This window comes from Dendrobium catenatum, unplaced genomic scaffold, assembly GCF_001605985.2.
Source record: "Dendrobium catenatum unplaced genomic scaffold, ASM160598v2 fragScaff_scaffold_156, whole genome shotgun sequence".
NCBI classification, from domain to species: domain Eukaryota; kingdom Viridiplantae; phylum Streptophyta; class Magnoliopsida; order Asparagales; family Orchidaceae; genus Dendrobium; species Dendrobium catenatum.
Window position 1 is genome coordinate 5193162 of NW_021318618.1, and position 20731 is coordinate 5213892.

At 36.6% G+C, this 20731-nt stretch overlaps 1 protein-coding gene across 2 annotated transcripts in view; it reads right to left on the reverse strand.

Moving 5' to 3' along the window:
- Nucleotides 1–20731, reverse strand: part of LOC110113406 (DNA topoisomerase 1) — an 84286-nt gene that overhangs the window by 52003 nt on the left and 11552 nt on the right. For both annotated transcript variants that reach the window (XM_020845980.2, XM_028692146.1), the window contains exons 3-6: nucleotides 16848–17499; nucleotides 12074–12160; nucleotides 5419–5465; nucleotides 35–144 (exon numbers count right to left, since the gene is read on the reverse strand). In XM_020845980.2, coding sequence (XP_020701639.1) covers nucleotides 35–144; nucleotides 5419–5465; nucleotides 12074–12160; nucleotides 16848–17499 — 896 coding nt within the window. The remainder of the gene's footprint in view (nucleotides 1–34; nucleotides 145–5418; nucleotides 5466–12073; nucleotides 12161–16847; nucleotides 17500–20731) is intronic.

A 20731-nucleotide genomic window follows, 5' to 3' on the forward strand; every position in this document is an offset into this window, starting at 1 on the left:
ATGTTAATATTTATAAATTTATGCAAAGTATTACATGGTAGCCTCCTTATATTTGTGGGCCTGATAGCTTCATGGGCCTCTTGCGCATTCTTCACTTTCTTGAAGTACTTTCGTATACCCTTCGAAGCAAATTTCCCACCATACCTATTTAGAGATACAATTAGGATTTTAATGAAAGTAAAATGAAATTGCGGTGAACAGAAACAAAAGCGTTGCTAGCACGACAGAAATACGGTTTTCCAGGTGATGCAAGACAATCAAGACTTTAAGCTTTTCCTAAGATCTAAAGCTCTGAAATGACGAGCACTGCAAAATAAGATAAAATTTGTAATATTAACAAAATCCCTAATCTAGATACAACCAATCTTATGTAAAACCTTTGTGAAGTAAACACAAGAATATTTGAATGGAAACAAATAGTATCACAAACAATTATTCAGTTCCATAAATGTTTCATTGAAAGCATTAAACTCAACTCTTTGTGAACCAATAACACATATTGTTGAATCACGTAGCTAAGGGGAGGCCATGTCAGCAATCCGTGGGCAGCAATCCATAGGCAACAATCTGAGGGCTGCAGTTGGAGATCCGTGGGCAGCAACCTGAGGGCTACAGTTGGATATCTGTGGACAGCAATCCGAGGGCTGCAGTTGGAGATCTATGGGCAGTAATCTGAGGGCTGCAGTTAGAGATCCGTGCGATATGATTATTATAATTAATTAGATTAAATGTCTTTCAATTTTCTATTTATTCTCCTAGAATGTATATATACATATAATGATTTCAAGGAATAGAATAGATTTTGAATTTGAATTTCCCTCTAAACAATTTCCCTCCTATAATGTTTATTCTCTAAGTCCCGGTGGCAAACCTTCCTCCCTTTCTTCCAAACCCTCAACTAGCAGTAACTCTCCATCATCCTGCCAATAGCCTCTCTTCAAGCATCGGTAGCCCTTGCCCAAAATTCATCTCTATTTCAACCAAGCAAACCCAACCAATGCCATGGATAGCGAGATCTCATCCTCTTACCCAAATATTATCGGTTTGAACACCAAAAACTCTAGATCTGCAGAGAACTCTTCTCCTATCCTAGACCATGGTGTGATCACTGTGACAAACCAAGACATACAAAGGAGACATGTTGGAAGATTCATGGAAAATCAGCTGATTGGAAGGCAAACAAATTAGCACAAGAAAGCAAGGTGAACTCTATCAACACCATGCAAAATCAACCCATCAAAGCTGAAGTCATTCCTTTCACCAAGGAGCATGTAGAGATGATGAAGTTGTTGCTTAACAACATCACAAACCAACAGTCTCCATAACCTGCTACTAGCCTACACGCTCACTCAGGTATAAAACAATCAAAACTTTAGGTTATTGACTCAAGAGCATCAGATCATATGACAGGAGACATTACACTCCTTCATGACTATCAAACTTATCATTCAAATTGAGTAGTTAAGATTGTTGATGGCTCAACATCCAAAGTTTTAGGAAATGGTTATGCTTTTATCGCAAAAGCTATCACCCTTAAATCGGTGCTTTATGTGCCCAATCTTGGTGCAATCTAATTTCCATTAATAAATTGACTCGTGATAGTAATTGCTTAACAAGTTTCTCCAATAATGTATGTATTTTTTAGGAACTGGATTCGGAGAAGAAGATTTGTAGTGCTGAGACGTGTTCTAGATAATATTACATTAAGACACCCAAATCCATACAAACTTTAATTGCTGCTCCTAAGAATCCTCCTCCTAAATATCATCATATTGTAAGTCAATTTGTTGAGAATTATTCTAGAATCAGTAAAGATAGAGAGATTACATGTGGCACTATAGGTTAGGTTATCCAAATTTCATGTACCTTGAAAACTTTTTCCCCATTTAATTATCAATAAAAATTCAAAGTTGATCAAATGTAAAACTTGCCAATTGGCTAAACATAAAATATCATCTTACCCAATTGTTCCTTCCCAACCTTCTAAACCCTTTACCTTGATTCATAATGATATTTGGGGATCCTCAAAGGTTAAAAATATAAGTGGAGCATGGCGGTTTGTGATATTTGTTGATGATCATATTACACTCACTTGGGTTTATTTAATGAAGGAAAAATCTGAAGTTGAAAGGATATTCAAATCATTTCAACTGATGATTCAAAATCAATTTGATACAAAAATTCAAATCTTAATATCAGATAATGGGAGAGAGTACTTCCATTCTATCATGAGAGAATACCTATCAAGCAAAGGGATAATCCAAGTGAGTTCATGTGCTAAAAGTTGAAACACCTAAACAAACTCTACTCAAAGTCTATCCTCATGCTCGGTTCATATCATCAAACCTTCCACCTAAAATTTTGGGTGCTCTGCCATTGTTCATATCTATCCACAAGATAGAAGCGTGCTTGACCCAAGATTAAAAAAATGTGTCTTTATTGGTTATTCCCCAATAAAAAGATATTACAAATGCTTTTGCCCTATTTCTAGGAAAGTATTTGAAACCATGGATGTCACCTTATTTGAAAACAACTCATACTTCACTAGTTTTGAAATTCATGGGGAGAATGAAGGAGAATTTCAAACTTGGGAGTAGAATTCCTTATTATACAACCAAACAGAGCCCAATCAAAATCAAAAAATATCACAAGAAATCCAAACCACGAGTATTTCCCAAGAAATATCTCCTATATCTTAAACTTCACCTTCAGATTACATCCACCCATAAGTCCTAATCAACCCCTGCAAAGAGTAACAATTAAGGAACAACAAAATGTATACTCAAGATAAAGAAAGAAAAATCAGTATATGCCGAGTAGTGAGACACATCTTGCACCTGTCAACTTTACTTCAATGGATCCAGAAACTGCAGAAATTCATATAGAGGAGAAAAATGAGGAAGTTCAAAAAGAGATAGAGTCATCAAATGGCCAGAAAGAATCATGCACCAAGCATCCAATCGAAAATTTTCTCTCCTATAGCAGATTATCAGACACTTATCAAGTCTTCCTTTCCAAGTTGGATAATGTACAGATTCCGACCAATATTCATGAAGCTTTGAATCACCCAGGATGGAGACAGACTGTTAAAGAAGAAATTATGGCCTTGAAAAAAAAAATCAAACATGGGTGATTACGAATCTCCCACCAGGAAAGAAAGTTGTGACTTGCAAATGGATGTTCATTATAAAGCATAAGGTGGATGGTAGTATTGAGAGGCTGAAAGCTAGACTGGTTGCAAGAAGATTCACTCGTTCTTATGAAATAGACTATCAGGAAACTTTCGCTCCTATTGCAAAGTTTAACACCATCAGAATTCTTCTTTCCTTAGCAGCAAATTTAGATTGACCCAACATCAACTAGATATCAAGAATGCATTCTTGAATAGGAACCTCAAAGAAGTCTACATGTAGATTCCAATGGGGATTCAGAAGTCTTATGGAAGAGATAAAGTATGTAAACTGCTAAAATTCTTGTATGGATTAAATCAATCTCTAAGAATATGGTTTAGAAGATTCTCAAAGTATGTAAAAGACCATGGTTTTAAACATTGTCAGGTAGATCATACCTTATTTGTGAAGCAATCGGAAAGAGACGAGGTAGCAATACTGATTGTATATGTGGATGACATCATCTTTACTGGAAATGACAGAGAAAATAATAAAGCTCAAGCAGGCTTTGTCCAAGGGAGTTTTAAGTTAAAGATCTAAGATCACTTAGATACTTCCTTGCTAGGGAGGTAGCTCGATCAAGCAAAAGTATATTTATTTCCCAATGCAAGTATACCTTAGACCTACTGAAGGAGACCAGCATGCTCGGATGAAGACCAGCCAGTACACCTATGGATCCTAAGAACTTGGGATAGAAAAAGAGGGAGTTCCAGTGGATGAAGGAAGATATCAACGTCTTGTAGGAAATATTATATACCTCTTCCACACCCTTCTAGATATTGGGCTTGCTATGAGTATGGTAAGCAAATATATGAGTAATCCTATGAAGGAGCACATGGAGGTAGTATATCAAATCTTGAGATATCTCAAGAACACTTCTGGAATTGGGCTATTATTCAAGAAAAATGAAGATAGGAAATTGATCCTTTATTATGAAGCAGATTGGGCAAGAAGCCAGGTTGATAGTCGATCAACTATAAGATATTATTCATTTGTGTGGGGGAACCTAGTGATATGGAGGAGATAAAAACAATCTGTTGTTTCCATAAGCAGTGCAAAATCTGAACAGAGAGCATTAGCAGTTACTATTTGTGAAGGCATTTGGATCAGACAAGTATTGATTGAACTAAGAATAAAGATTGAAGGCACGATAAAGTTGAAATGTGACAATTAAGCCGCAATCAGTATGGCCAAGGATCCAGTACATCACGACAGAACAAAACATGTTACAACTGATAGACGCTTCATATCTGAAAAAATAGAGAACTTAAAAATTGAAGTAGTATATACCCCAACTCATGAACAACTTGTTGATATTCTAACAAAGACACTACCGGGCTCTCTACTTAATAAATTTATTTGCAAGTTAGGATTGTAAAACCAGAACAACCCAAGTAAAGGGGGAGTGTTGATAACGTAGCTAAAGGGAGGCCACATCAGCAATCAGTGAGTAGCAATCTGAGGCTTGTAGTTGGTGATCCGTGGACAGCGCGTAGAAGATCCGTGGGCAGTAATCCGATGGTTGTTGTTGAAGATCCGAGGGATGTTGTTGAAGATCCGTGGGCAGTAATCCGAGAACTACATTTGGAGATTCGTGGGATGTGATTATTATAATTAGATTAAATGTCTTTCATTTTTATGTTTATTCTCCTAGAATGTATATATATGTAATGATTACAAGGAATAGAATAGAATTTAAATTTTCCTTTAAATAATTTCTTCACATATTCTGCACAAAACACACCACGAGGAATCAAATTCATCTCATAAATCATGATATCCTCTATTATTTGGGTTATAAATTTTGGTAAGCCTCTGAAGATTGATGCTGCAACAGCCATGCAACCTCATCCTTTCACTGCAAAAGTTTTTGAAGAGACGCAAATATATGATGCTCTCAATGGCATATTTCTCATCCAAAAAAAATTGCAAAATGTTTGAAAAGCAAAGCATTAGAAAAGACATTGCTCAATGGAACCCAAATAGAAAAACAGGAACAGAACCCCTAACACTAGAATCTTTCCTCTTCATAAAAATGTATTTATACATTAGTCAGGCTCCCTAAAACTCAGAATGTTTAATAAGTGGCGCCCTCAAAGAAGTTCTGGAACTTAAAGCTAGTTTTTTAATCAAAACATAAATACAAGTAATAGACTGGAAGGACCTAGGCAGGATACAGCTACACTAAGCACTGTAGAAATTATTATAATTAGGAACTCGATACAGTTATTATTGACATCAAACTCACCTTTCTCTAACGAAGGAATTAATGTCCACTGCAGCTTCATTTGATATCTAATAAACGCTTGACAATATTAGAACAAAAATAAAAATCATAACATGGAAAGGCATGTGTATTAGAAATATGATGCAACTTTTCTTATATTTAAAGTAAAATATTACAAGGTATGTTTCTTAAAAAAAACTAAAAAAGGTTCAAAGAATTGACAAACAAAAATGGTCTAAATGCAATATTAAAGAAGAATAAAGGAATTGTATACAAAATAAAAGAAGAGAAATATTGCAAACGTAGAACATGCTATACAAAAAATATGCACACATCTAGCCCACCAGAGCTAGTGTTGGAAGATTTTCATACATATCAATTATTTTTGGAACTACCTTAATTTCCTCCTACTGATATTATTCTGTCTTTTTTTTTCATTTTTGCTAACTAACGCATATAGATGCTTTTTCATGTATTTTGAAGGACCTAAGGCTTGTACAATTTGTTGAATAATAGGAAAAGTGATTCTCCATTCTCAAAAATTCTGCATTTATGGTATTAGAGCGAAAAATAGTATCATAGGGTACGTATCCACCTTCTCTTTCTTGTTTGTATTTTCTTATGCCTTCTTATTCCCATGGATGAGACATGTGTGCCATTATCGCAGCCTCAACTAGAACCCCACCAAGTTCGGAACCCTTACGAGAACCACCCTATTCAAATCATTGACATCAAATTGAATGGCAGCAACTTTGATTGATGGTTGCAATCGATGTGGATGCAAATCAGGGAGAGAGGAAAGATCCGCTAATTGGCTACATTATATGTGATACCAAGAAGCCTGACGTGAAGGATCCATCCTATGCCTTCTGATATGTGAAAAACTCCATGGTAATTACATGGCTGATCAATTACATGATCGAAGAGATAAGTGCCAAGTATATGAGTTAACTTACAAATTTGGGAGATTCGCCAAGGTGGTGATTATGTAACAAGGTATTTCAGTCCCCTTAAAAGAATTTGGTAGGATGATTACGAAAGGAAATCACCTCAGAACTGTAACTATTATGAAAATATGGTTAATGTTGGAAACACTTAAAGTTTCTTATAGGCTTACACATTAAATATGACAAAGTTTGCGGTCACATTATTTGGACGAATCCTTTATCTCCAATCACTGGAGCATTCACATAAGTGCAGCGAGAAGAAAATCGCAAACAGGAGATACTTGGAAAGGCGACCAGATGTACTACCAAATATATTGAAGCACAAGTTAGTCGTAGGACATCCCAAAATCAGAGTATAGAAGACAAAAACAATCTACGAAACTTTGTCTTCCATGGATGAAATTTGATCCTCCACCATGGCTTTTATTTGGCTCATCTCTCCTTAAAAACGTTCTTCCAATGCATCTACCTTCTTGGCCGCTATCAAAATTTCTGGATTTGAATCCAAAAATCAACAAGGGTTCCCTCCTGATGAAATTTCGCCGCTGAACTTTACAAAAAATCAACCCCTGATGGTCCCAAAACTTGCTCTGATACCAATTTGAAAAATCCACACAAAACCATGAAATAGTAGATAATTTGTATTATTTGATGAAAGGGAAACTGAAAATACCAAGATACAATTGATCCTCTATTCAAGAAGAGGGTCTTTCTCTCCCAAATCTCTAGACGCCGTTAGAGCCCAAAGAAACTAAGATATCACAAATGTCAGCCAAATTCAAGATTCTCTAACCCTAGGAAAATAAATTATTTAATGCATACAATCCAAAAGGAAATTCCAAAACAGTCCCTACATTCAAATTTCTCTCCTAACTCCCTCAAATATCCTTCCTAAACTGCTCTCCCGGCCTGGGCGGTGCGATCGGCACATACAGGAGAAGCGGAACACTTCCGCCTCTATTACGCATGAGCCGGTCCATATATGGATAGGATGGACCAGTCCACTGCCGGTCTAACAATACCCTTGTTTAATTCTGATAAGCAATTCTTAAACATAAATAAAAAGGTAAAACTAATGTAAGTGCTAGAAATATACCTTTGCCAGATATTGCTAAACTGAAGGCAAGGCAAGAAGTAACCACTAATGGATTACAATCCTTAGTTAGAAATTCAAATTTATGCCAAATGAATGTTTGTCAAAGAATTCATCGTTTCAGTTATTTTTCAAGCAGACATCCAATCTGATTTGCCAAATGATGGTTCGTCATCTCAAAGTAAGATTTCTTCCACACCTATTTTATCTTCTCATATATCATACTCTAATCTTGATCTACCCAGTGCTTTGAGAAAATAAATCTGAACTTGAACCAAACATCCCATAGTAAAATATCTCTCCTATGAAAAATTGTCAAAACCTCAGAGGGCATTTGTGTTTAGAAATCTAATTTGTTTGTGCCAAACGTTATTCAAGAAGCATTAGGTGATTCAAATAGAAAATCATCAGTGATGGAAGAAATAGATGCTCTCAAAACGAACAAAACATGGAGTATTATTGATCTACCAAAAGAAAAGAAAACAATAGGGTGCAAATGAGTATTTATGGTAAAGTGCAAAATAATGGCAGTGTGGAGAGATATAAAGCGAGATTTATAGTAAAAGAATTTACTCAAACACATGATATAGGCTGTTAAGAGATATTTGCTCATGTGGCAAAAATTAACTCTATTAGAATTCTCCTTTCTCTTGCTATTAACTCCAACTGGACGGTTCCTCAATTTGATGTTAAGAACTTCTTTCTTAATGGAGATTTGCAAGCAGAGCTATATATGAATCTTCCACTTGGATTAAAAGAAAGCCTTGGAAAAGAGAACGTGTGCAGGTTATAGAAAACCCTGTATGTTCAAAAACAATCTCCAAGGGCTTTGATGAGGACATCGGAAGACCAACGGCTACGATTTGGAGTTTATTTTATTTTTGATGTGTCTTATGTACTAGTTTATTTTATATTCATGTTTTTCCTATTTTACCCCTAGAGGTGGTCATGTGGTGTTGTAGCCCGAAAGGCGTTTTAGTCTTTGTTTCTTTTCTTGTCATGAGACATATTTATAGGCGAGCACTCTTGTAATTTAGGATAATGATTGATTAATGAAAATTCAGATTTCTCTGTCTCCCTCAATATTGAGTGTTTGAGAGAAGAAGGAAGACCCAAGGTGTGGGCAATCGCAATACCCGTCAACCTTTGGAAGGGTTCAAGGTTCGCGGCTCTACTTTTTTTTCCTCGCATCTCCTCCGACCTCTTCCCCTTTTCCCAACACCCCAAAACCCACCGGCCTGCACCCCCCTAAACCGAACCATTGCTTCCCCCAACCCGCCGGCTGCCTTGGCCTAACCAGCCGCCAGCCGCCCCTCCAAAAGCCACCGTCACCACCACGGCCCGTCCCATCTCCACCCCCATGCCGCTGGCCACCTCTCCCTCTCCCTCTCCCATGGAATCATGAAATTTAAATCCCAAAGCCCACAAATACCTTCCTAAAATAACTACCCTCAATTAGGAAAGGGTATTTAATTGAATTCAATTCATATTTTTGAATTTCAAATATCTCCCTCCCTAATTTAATCAAATCTGAATTTAAATTCAGATTTGATTTATTCCAATTAGCTAAATCCCTTGGGCCCACATATCTTAATTAGCTCCCATATGGCCGGCCCTCCCTCTCTCTCTCCACTTTCATTAAATGCTCCCAATTAAGACTCCTTAATCACCTCCCCATGCCGCCTCCCCTCTCCCCCAATTTCTCTCTTCCACTTTAATTCTCTCAATTTGAATTTGAATCCAAATTCAAATTCATCCCGCCAATTTAACTTAATCTGAATTTAACTACACGTGCCCCCTAAGCAAGTAATTAAATTCTAACATTATTCCCACAGCTGTCCACAAAACTCCCCACCACATTTCCCCAACTTTTGTGCATCCAGAAGGTGGCAAATCCTGAATTTCTCCTCTCCAACTTGCTGTCCAGAATTCTGGACAAGTTCTAAGTGCTGCCATGAAACTCAGAACATAGGAAGCTGCTGTCCAGAAGAACTACAGCAACAGGAACAGCAGTTCTGTTGTTCCCAAGTCCTCCAGCAGCTGTCCCAAGTCGCTGAACAGGATCCGGGTCGCTGTCCAGATTAAATTCAGCTAAAGGAGGTGACTGTCATAACCGAAAAGACCTTCTAGTTGCTCCCCCCAAAGCCCCAAACCAGGATTCGGTGAACTCTTTCCCTCACTCTTTTATTTTCCTAGTTACATCCTTGCTTGTGGTTATTATTATAGTCATGAAGATAATGTTATACTTCTCCGCTAACGCCTAGAAATTGGAAGAGTTGATTGAGGGATCTTCTTGTGGAGACTAATCTTATTGTTAGCATTGGATTTATTGTTGAAACCATTCATGTATGTAACGTTATATTAAATTGATTGTCTTACGATCTTAACCTCTATGCATATGATTTAGCCTAAACTTGTCTTACCGCTCTTTGTGTTTTCTTTTGTTTTTCAAAATTAATATAAAGATATAATTATTGTTGTTTCTAAAATTAAGTGTGCAAACTCCCTAAGTTAATCATCCTTGCATGTACGTTTCACATCAGGCTTAGTTTGAATGTTTTTGAGATGTTGTTAGAAGACAAGGTATTTCACAACGTCAATCCAGCCACTATTCTTTAAACATTCTATTGGAGGTAGAATAGATATCTTAATTGTTTAGGTCATGACACAATCATAACCGAAGATGACTACATTGAGAAAAAAACTAAGAAGATGGAGATCAAATTTTATATAAAGAAGCTAAGAAAGCTGAAGTATTGCCTTGGGATGGGGTTTGCCGGATCCAAAAAAGGATTTTTTTTATTAATCAATGGAACTACATTCAAGATTTTCTCCGAGAAATTGGATGATTAGTTGTACACCTACAAATACTCGAATCAAACCGAATGTAAAGCTTAATGCACTTGCTGCAAATATGATGGTAGAGTGTGAATGCTATTAAAGCTATGTTGGAAGATAGATCTACTTGGCGCATACGAGACCAGTTATGGCATTTGATGTGAGTGTTGTGAGGCAATTCGTGCATTCATCGAGACCTACTCAAAATAAAGCTGTGTTCAAAATTTTAGCATACCTTCAAGGGATCTCAGGAAAAAGACTATTATCTAAAAATAGAGTCCATCTCCTAATTAAAACTAATATAAATGCATATTGGCAAGAGATATCAATGACATAAAATCTACCTTTGAATATTGCACATTTATAGGAGGAAATCTAATTAAGTGGAGGACTAAAAAACAAAGTGTTGAAATCCGATCCATTGAAGTATTATAGATTAAAAGGCTTAAGAACTAAAAAATCCATCAACACCAATCAAAGCTTATCGAGCCACAATCCAACTTAACATGACAAAAACAAGCATGTAGAGGTGAATAAGCATTTCATCAAAGAAAAAATTGATAATGGTGTAACATGCATGATTTATATACTTACTAACATTACATTTAAACTGCAGACATATTCATTAAAAGGCTTCCTAAAATGCAGTATGAGCTTCTTATTGGCAAACTTTCCATGTGTGACATCTTCATACCATCTTAAGGAGTATTGGAAGATTTTCATAGATATCAATTATTACTGGACCCACCTTAATTTCCACCTACTGTTTTTTTTTTCCGTCTATATATTGGACCTAAGGTTTGTACAATTTGTCAAATAATAAGAAAAGCAATTCCCTACTCTCACAATTTCTGCCTTTAGCTAGTGATAAAGAGAATCAAACTCATTCAAAATCAAATCTTCAATTCAGAACACGCGAATTCTATATATCGAAAATAAAATGCCCTTTTACTAATAGTCTAAGCAGCATCATAAATACGCTATAAACGCCATTGCACAATCAAATGAATGTATAAAAGTTAATTGTAAAGGAAAAAAAAATTTATGGCTTCAACGGTTTATATTCAATATTATGAAACACATGTTGCACAGAACCTCATAATTCTCAAAGAAGAAGAGATGCTTGTGTATTTTGATGTGCATATAGATATAATAGTATTTAATACTAGCAAAGGTATCAAGTTTCCATGAAACATGGATATTCCGTGAAAATAAAAAACAAAATACGGATAAGGATGATAAATTGCAGATACATATAAGTCAAAGATATTTAATTCTCTCCTAACAAAATGGTAAACAACTCCCAAATGAGAGTCGTCCAATTGAAACATGATAAACAACTTCATGTTCTTTTGAAAATACTTTTTCCCAATCAAGAACATTATGCAAAGTGACATGAAAGTATGAAACCAAAGAGAAATCACTGAGGATCTATAGGTTACAACTCCAGTCAATTCATGGAGGTGCCGAGAATCAAGCATCATGGAAAAAAGAAAGAGATGGTAGACAAAAAGAAATATAAATAAAGAGAAATAGATCAACATAATCACTCCAATTTGATCCAAAATAGTAACTTGACTACTCAAATCTGATCTAAAATAATCCGATAGAATGATTATTTTGAATCAATTTGAAGAGCCAAGGGAATAAATTGAATGCATTTATATTCTGGAAATAGTCCAGAACATATTTTGATTTTTTTTCTACAAATTAAAAAAAAACAATAACAGAAAGAAAAGAAATATAGGTTCTGTTGACTTTAATCTTTCAGCAGATGTAAGATCAAACTGAAGCCTACATGCATTCCATCCGTTCTCATGTATGTTATCAATCCAGCAGACTCTTTATCTGATAGCTTGATCCCTTCATACAATTGCTGTGCTAGCTGCATTTGCATTAAATAAAAAATGGTTAGTAGGAACAACAGCTCAGCAGAGTAACAATGCATTGATGAAGCGGGCTTCATCAGAAAAGATAGATACAGCTCCTATAATAACTACACTACTTTGAAAACATTGTGGCAGCAATCGATACAAGACGGTTCTGATTAGTAGTACAGTAATATGATTAAACGAATAATATTAAGCATCCCGAACTTGTAAGAGTATAAAAGAAAAACATGCCTAAATCAAGCTGGATGGAAAATTGTTAGACAAACTAAATGCAATGAGAATGATACAGATTAAGGGCAACAGATGCCATGAATAACATAATAGTATTTTGCAATTCCCTAGACTTATGAACTAGCAAGAATAGGTCAATTATTAATTAGTTATTATCCATCAAACAAGTTGCTTTCCAAACAAAGTGCTAATACAGGGTCATTTGTATAGAATTATGCAAGAGTTGGCATGGTGATATAAACATCCAGGTGACAATGGCAACAACAGCATACCGAAAAGAGTAGAAGCTAAGGAGGAGAGAAAACATATATTTGAATGTAGTTGGAAGACAAGTTAAGATTAAAAAAATCTTGAACCAACATATTTTAATTAGAAAGTGTTCAAATCAATCAGATACAAAAGAACATTAATGGCAAACCATCAACAGAATTTCAAAGTTGTTCTTGTCAATTGACATGATTCTCATGTCATGTTTGTGTCATTTTCTTTTATTAGGGCTAGTTTGTTATTTTCTAATTTTCTCAATCCCATCTCTTAAGACTAGTTTGGTGTTTTCTACTTTTCCCAATCCCATCCCTTATTTTCTTCATCAGCCCTCCATTCAAATATTAACTTCACCATGTGTTCTTAATGGTGTTTTAAATCTTTTCACACAATCCATTTTACAAGCCCAAAGGACCTCATCTTTAATTCAAACCACATTACCTCAAAACTCCACCCCATGTTACTCTTTTTCATCATAGCCTTCTTCAGTTCAACTTTCAACTGTATGGCCATCTTAATATTTGAGTTGCCAAGAAGCATAACTTCATTTCAAGCCTCTTTATCCACAACTAAGGATATCACAACAACAATATTATTACATCATATGCAGTATAGTACCTCCAGGAATTTCTTTTTAAAAGACAACCTTATCAGAAGACCACCGTTGATGCATTTAGATTTTTGCATTATTTTTGTTTTGAACAATATTAGTTATATTTTCTAGTTTTTGTTTTATTTTTAAGATATCCAATGATGGTGGTAAATCCAATGATCATGGTGGAAAAAGGTTTGGGTTATGCTTACCTTGGGTTTGCTGGCTTTGGGGTCCACCTTGTCCTTTGGGGTGTTTGCTGGTTTCAAGAGAGCCTTGGCTGTTTTTGGTTTGAGCTTTAGTTGTTGAAATTCTAGTGGTGCCAGCTCATTATTATCAAGTGGAGGTGTAGCTCATTATGAGCTAATGTTTAGTTCTGAAATTTAAAGTAAGGGAGCTAGATTTGGTGAGTGGAACTTGTTCTTTCATATTTTATTTGAATTTAGGTTGCTGCAGTTTTTTCTCTGGATTTCTCTCCCACGGTTTGCTGTTGTTGTTGCCCCCTCGGTTCTCTGCCCCTTTATTGCCATGACTTCCCCCTTTTCTCCCGTGAAATGTGTAGTTGCTGGACCCGATATTTGGCTCCTGGTTTCCTGTGCTGGAGCCGTGGCTTTCCTTGTGAACTGCTGTGCCGTTTGGAATTTCTGTACAAAAATCTGATGGGTTCCGTGAATTTACCTGGTTCCATGGCCTTGCTCTGCTTGGAAATTGCTGTGACTCTTGGGATTTCAGCAAGGTGACTTTTGGCCTTTCATTTCTATTATTTTTATATGGGGATTTGAAGGGTTTTTGGGCTGTTAAGTTTCCCCTCTATTGCCTATATATATGAGATGCTTTGAGATGAAATAGTTGGTGAATATTGAGAGCAAATTGCTATAACCTGAGGGTTTCTTTGGAAAAAGCTTGAGAGCTTTGTTCCATTTCTTCTTCTACTTCTATGGAAATCCTGCGGGCTCTTTCCACCCTTCTTCTTGGCTTCTAACCTCTTTCTTCTCTACGCAAGTTCCACTCCACCTGTATCTTTTTTCTAGTTCCGTTGGTAAAGTTGTTGGCTGTTTTGGTGAAGTTGTTGGCTGTTCTGGTGAAGTTATTGGCTGTTTTGGTGGCATTTGCTAGAGGAGTTTGGTAGGACATTGGAACCCCTTTGCAGTGCTGGACCCTTGGTTTGCATATCTAAACCTTATTTTAATATATATTCCTACAACCGATGCATGTGAGGAGTCCTCTTGTAGGATATTCTGAGGATAGCGTTTTTTTTTTTAATTTTGTTTCGTTTCTTTTGCTAACTTCTTTTGTTGGGTTTGTTGGATGATTGGTTTTTTTCTTCTAATCTTAATTTAGTTGTTTTATTTAGCCTATTTTGTTCTCCAAGTGGTGTCATAAATTTTTAAATGTGTGTCTTGATTCTTTTGTTGTTCTCTCTTTGCGTTTTGCTTTAAGTTGCTTACATCAATCGTGCTTTGAACCTCAGCTCAACCAGATTGACACATTTTTCACCACTTTTGTCTGCGATGCATGATGTGATACAAGCTTGGAGTTACACAAGATTATAAAGAGAATTTACTAAAAGTTTAACCTTTATAAATTATGCATCAATTCCAAGTTAGTTACAAGAATTCTCAATATTCCACTTGCTTAGGCAAAGAGTTATATGAAGATTAACCAAGACAATTTAATCAAATACAAAGGCGAAGTAATGTAAGAGCTTAACACACAAATCCAAAAGTTAATAAGGAGTTGTTCACCTTGAGAATCTACTCTCTTCCCAACGAATCTAGGTTGAGCGGAGGAAGATCGTCCACGCTAGAAATGAGGTAGCCACTAGGACGGACGAGCTGAGAAACGACGTTGTTGGGAAGGTAGTCGGAGGTGGAGGTGGCATGGGTGGATGACCGTTGATGGTCCACTTGTATTCCGAGAATTGATCGTCGATGACGTCCACGAGGGTTGGGAGGATTCGGTTTAAGTAATCTTCAACAGTGTCGTCAAAACAAAACCCGACGTCGAAGAATGGTGATCGAACGATGTGGATGTCTCCGTAGATGTCGAACACGAATCCGTGGTCAACTTCGGGATCCGCCATTCATGACTATGAATTGCTCTTGCGGATGAGTTTGGTGGTAGAATAGTCTTCTCTTGGTGGAGCTCGACAAAACAAAGAGGAGAAGAAGAGGTGTGGTGCCAGCTTAGGGGGGAAGAGGTTTGGTCCGGCGTGAGAACTGGAGAGGGACGGCTATAGTGGGGAGGCTAGGAAATAAATTCAGGAAATCTGAAATTATTTTCGGTTTAAGTGAGTAGGAGGGAATTAATTTGAAAATTTCAAATTAATCCCAAAAAGGGAAGGATGGGGCGGTAATGGGAGAGGATTTTGGGGTTGATTTTGTGGAGATTGGGAATTAATTCGGGAGAGAGAAAGCCAAGGAAAGGGGGGTGGCCAAGCATAGAGAGAGAGAAGAAGAATTAAAATTAAATAGGTGGGGCCCACATGACTAAACAAGGATTCGAAGAAAATCTGAAATAAATTTCACATTTTGATAATAGGAAAGTTTCCTAATAGGAGGGCTATCAATTAGGACTAATTTGAATTTCAAATTCAAATTGAACTCCAATTAATATGATAGCCTAAAATTAAGGAGTTATTTTAGGAAAGTAGAAAGGGCCTCATGGGAAAATTTGAAATTCAAATCCTTGACCCAAGAGGGGCCGGCGGCAAGCCTGGATGGCTGCAAGTGGTCGGCGGCCGGGACTCTTGGCCGACGGTGGGGGTGCAGCCGGGTATGTGGGGAGGGTCGGCAGGATGGGGTTTTGGGGGGGAGAATTGTGAGGGGAAAATCAAGGGGAGAGTGCCACGGATCTTGGGAAGAGGAAAAAAGGAAATTCAAAGCACACAAACCTCAACTCGTTCTCTACTAGAACTCACAAAGAGATCTAAGACGCTCTCTCCTCAAGAACTCACAAAAAGATCAAGAAGAGTTTTGGAACTCACAAAGAGAACAATAAAATAACTTTTCATTCATCAAAATTATCCTCATACATAATAAGATAGTCATATATATAGGCTTCCAAATGACAACTAACACAAAAGACTAGAATGCACCTTGGGCTACAATAGCGACTAACTACCCATAAGGGCAAAAACGGAAAAACTGAAATAGAATGTTTAATACATAAAATGCTAATACAGATAAGCATCAAAAGTTAAGACTCTCCATCATGGCCATCGATCTCCTGTGTCGTCTCTGACAAGCGCGTCGAAATCTCTTGTCGATGTCCCCATCAATACATCTACAGGCAAGCTTCATATCATCTTTGTGCGGTGGAAAAATAATAGAAGTTTCACTAAGATCCTAAAGGAGGTTAAGCAAAGAATATCAAAAAGTCAATATCCTCAAATAATTTTCGCTTACACTAAAATTTACATCAACAACTACAGTTCCTAGTTTATGACAAATCCGACCATGCCCTAAAACAATAAAGGCTACTTGGGTAAAATATTTTTTGATTGTAATCAACTCAAAAGGTCAAACAATTCAAATTAAAATATTTAAAATATCTTAATATAGTACTTCATGGATAAACAAAAGTAAACTGACCTTCATTGTATATGCAGTTGTAAAATGCAATTTGTTTGCCGAATCTTGCTGAAGCGTTGATGTAATATAAGGCATTGGAGGATTTCTCTGAACTTTGCTTCTTTTCACATCTATCACTTCAAATTTAGAAGAATTAACCTTCTTTTGTATGGCCTCTGCTTCTTCCTTAGATATAATTGAAAGCCGGTCTAACCTTTTAGAGTTAATGTGGGTCAAATTGGAAGATATTGTAGATCTCCCTAAGGTATCTGAAAAAGTACCACTGAATTCAGCTCCTACAGTCCAATACTCCTGTGGTTTAAATTGTTCAATTTCTGTTTCTCTGTTGCAAATTAGAGCCAAAGCTGCAGATTGGACTCGTCCAGCAGACTGGCAACCAGGCAACTTGCGCCATAGTAAAGGGGATATGCTAAATCCAATCAGATAATCAAGAGCACGCCGGGCAAGATAAGCATTGACCAAGTTTGAGTCAATCTCTCTAGGAGCCTGTAAAGCACTTTTTATGGAAGACTCGGTTATTTCATGAAATACAACCCTGGACACATTAATGTTCTCATTTAAGGCATCTTGCAGCTGCAACATCTCAATGATATGCCAAGCAATTGCTTCTCCTTCACGGTCAGGATCGGATGCTAATATCAAATTTTCTGCACTGAGATATGGACAGCAAAATTGTAAACTAATATCACCTAAATAAGAAATCTTCTACTTAAGAAAAGAAAAAAAAGTTACGCTTCCGTAATAAAAATTAAATAATATAAAATATAAAACATACGAAAAAGATCATATAGAATATCATTCAAGCTGCCTTCATCTTTCAGTTAACAAGAACAAACACATAAATTTGCACAAACTTAAGCTTTTTGAGCATATAGTCCATTTTTCATGTCAAAATTATGAGCAATGTAGTTCTAGAACAGCATAAGGGATCAAAGGAAGAAAATATTACCTTGATATTATTGAATAAATTAGGAAATTTACTTGGGATGATTTTTTTCTTAAGAAAGTAAAGGAATATCACAAAGACGAATGAATGGATATTAATGTGATTTTTACTGAACTTGAGCACAGAGACCTCCAAGGCTACATCCAAAGATAAAGGAGCGATAAGGAAGCAAATTTCAAGTCCAATGTTATCGTTCAAGGCAATGGTCAACCATAACAGGGAGGATGAAGTATTTATCCTCTTTCAAATAGCATAAAGAGGCTTGATTATCCTCCTTTCAAGGAAAATCAAGGGATAATTAGTCTTTTAGCCAATTTATTCTCATTATAAAAGAGAGAATTTTATATATAAACACCTAACTGGCACTGGGTTGAATTTAATCCAATTTAGTGAATCGAAAAAGAATTTCTCTCGACATCCTCTCTGTTTTCCTCTTCAAAATTTTGTTCAAACGCTTATCTCTTTCTAGCTTAACCTAACCTCTATCTCTCTCTTCTTGACTCTATCTCTCACTCCACAGAAGACCATTAGAAGGGAATTACTTGGAGCAAAGAGACTATAAAGTAATCAAGGAGAAGTCAATTCAGAAAAAGATCAAATGGCTTCAACCAAGGAGATGCCCTTGAGGTTTGGAAAGGCTTCATGCTTTAGATTTATTTACAACTTTAATCAAGTATCTCTCCTTTAAGCACATCTTGAATTCCAACCATACCACTCGCATATCAATTGAACCAGTTCATCAGAAAAGTAGACCCTAGCCTCGTTATCTTGACATCATGGTCCAACATCAACTCAACTCCACAAGAATCATATTTTAATCTTTCAAATTTATTCAATGTTTTATGAATAAAGGGTAGATGCATCTTAGTTCTTGAAACATACATTATATAATTCTAAGAAGGTTCAACAATAAGCACCCATCAATCTAGGATCAACTGTTTTGAGAACATAGATTCTTAATTGTAGATTGTGGAACTTTAAAATGGCAAAATGATAGTGGCATGCCTGAAGCCTACAAAGGCAATTGTACCTAACACTACACAAAGAGAAGCCCAAACGGTTGACTAGGGGGGTTTAGAAAGTATCATAAACAAACTAAAATCATAAACTAACCTCGCTAAGAAGATGACTCTATTAAGAACAACCCTTACAAATTTCAAATATGGAAATATGAGATTTTCAATTGCCCTTGGGGCAGTATGCGTATGGAGTGTCGAGATTTCCTTCTATAGTTGAGGGATCAGGATTCTCATGGATTCCAATCTTGGGTTTTGTAAATTCCCGGTCTTAAGTCTCAGGACGTGGGTGTTGGCATTAAAAAGTAAAGCTAGGAAGGTCTCAATTTCATTTACATTCTTCCTTGACAGTTATAAAAAAAGTTGTTCATTTAGGGCTTTGACTATTCCAATTATGAATATCTCTATCATTCCGCATATATCCCCTCAAATTATATGATTATTGAAGAATTTATTAGACTTGATGGTGCATGTGAAAAGAAAAAAAAATCCTTTGTGTGAGATAATCTCTGTGAAGTGAAACTATTGGGCTTCTTCTTCATGTGTGAATGTGATGTAGACAAAGGGGGGGTCAACTCATGTCCAAAATAAATTAATTTTGGCCTCCCTCGAGTTTACAAGCTCAATCAAAATTGAGCTAAAATTTTAGCTCATTTATGAGTTGGTCTTTAGTTCACTTATTGAACTAAGGATTAGCTCATTATTAGCTAACATTTTAGTTCATAGTTATCTTTTATTAAATGTACTTTTTATTATTTTTATGTCTTTAATTATGTTTGTCCCTTGGAATTCCAAGAAGTGTTGTTTCCCATGTGTGGCTCCTTGGCTTCCACCATGGGCTATTGTTTTTTGTGCCTTTGCCCCTTGGATTTCCGGCCGGCTGCTGGTTTTCCGAGCCTGGGTGTTTTCCCGTGGCTGTGGCGCCTTGGTTCCATGCGGCCTCCTTGGCTCCCGCGGCTGCTCCTTCGGTTCCTGGGCTTGGGTGGTTTTCCGTGAATGCATGGGAGGGAGTTTCCATGCTAAGTGATGTTTAGAATTCCTGTGTGAATTCATTGTTGTGTCCTTTTGTATTCCCCTTTCATACCTATATATATGAGGGGCTTGTAATGTTTTAAAAATAGTGAATGATATGTGATTTTTGGAATCTAACCTGCGGATTATTGGAAAAGCTTGCGAGCTTTGTCCGTCTTCTTTCTCATCCCCTACGGAAATCTTGCGAGCTCTTTCTAACCTTTCGTTTCGGCTTCTAATCTCTTTCGTCTCTCCGCAAGTGTCACTCCATCTGTATCTTTCGTCTCTAAGTAAAGCAACTTTAGGGTGTCTTTGATTTCGAGTCAAGATTGTAAGTCGTTGTAATTTTATTTTATTTTTTAATTTCTAAGTCGGTCTTAGATTTGAAATGTAAGAATTTGTTTTTCCTCATCTTATTCATCATCATTCGTGATTTAGTGGGTTGTCGTCGGTTCAAGGTGACACAAATCTCCCGTGTGGGCGAGGGGTATAGGCTCCCTATATTTCTTGCCCCCACCAAAATGTACTTTGGCATTGAAAAAGAGCTAGTTAGTCATTTTGATTTGTATACCATGAATGCAACTTCTTCTTTAATGATGTTGATCACCTCTCTTTTCCTGTAAGTGTAGGCTTGTCGAAATTGAATTATATAAAGAATAGTTCATAATGGTTTCTTCTTCTCTTTTTCTTGTGTTTTTTCTTCAAGCACGTCATTTCAATCCCGATAAGGTTTTTGATGAGGACATCGTCAGCATTTTCGACGCCAGAGATCGACGGCCACGAGCATGACTTGTATTTTGTCATTTTATGTAGTAGCGTATTTTATTTTGATGTTTTTCCGCTTTTGCCCTTATGGGCATTTAGTCGCTTATGTAGCCCGGAAGGGCATTTGTGTCATTTCTTGTTTTTTT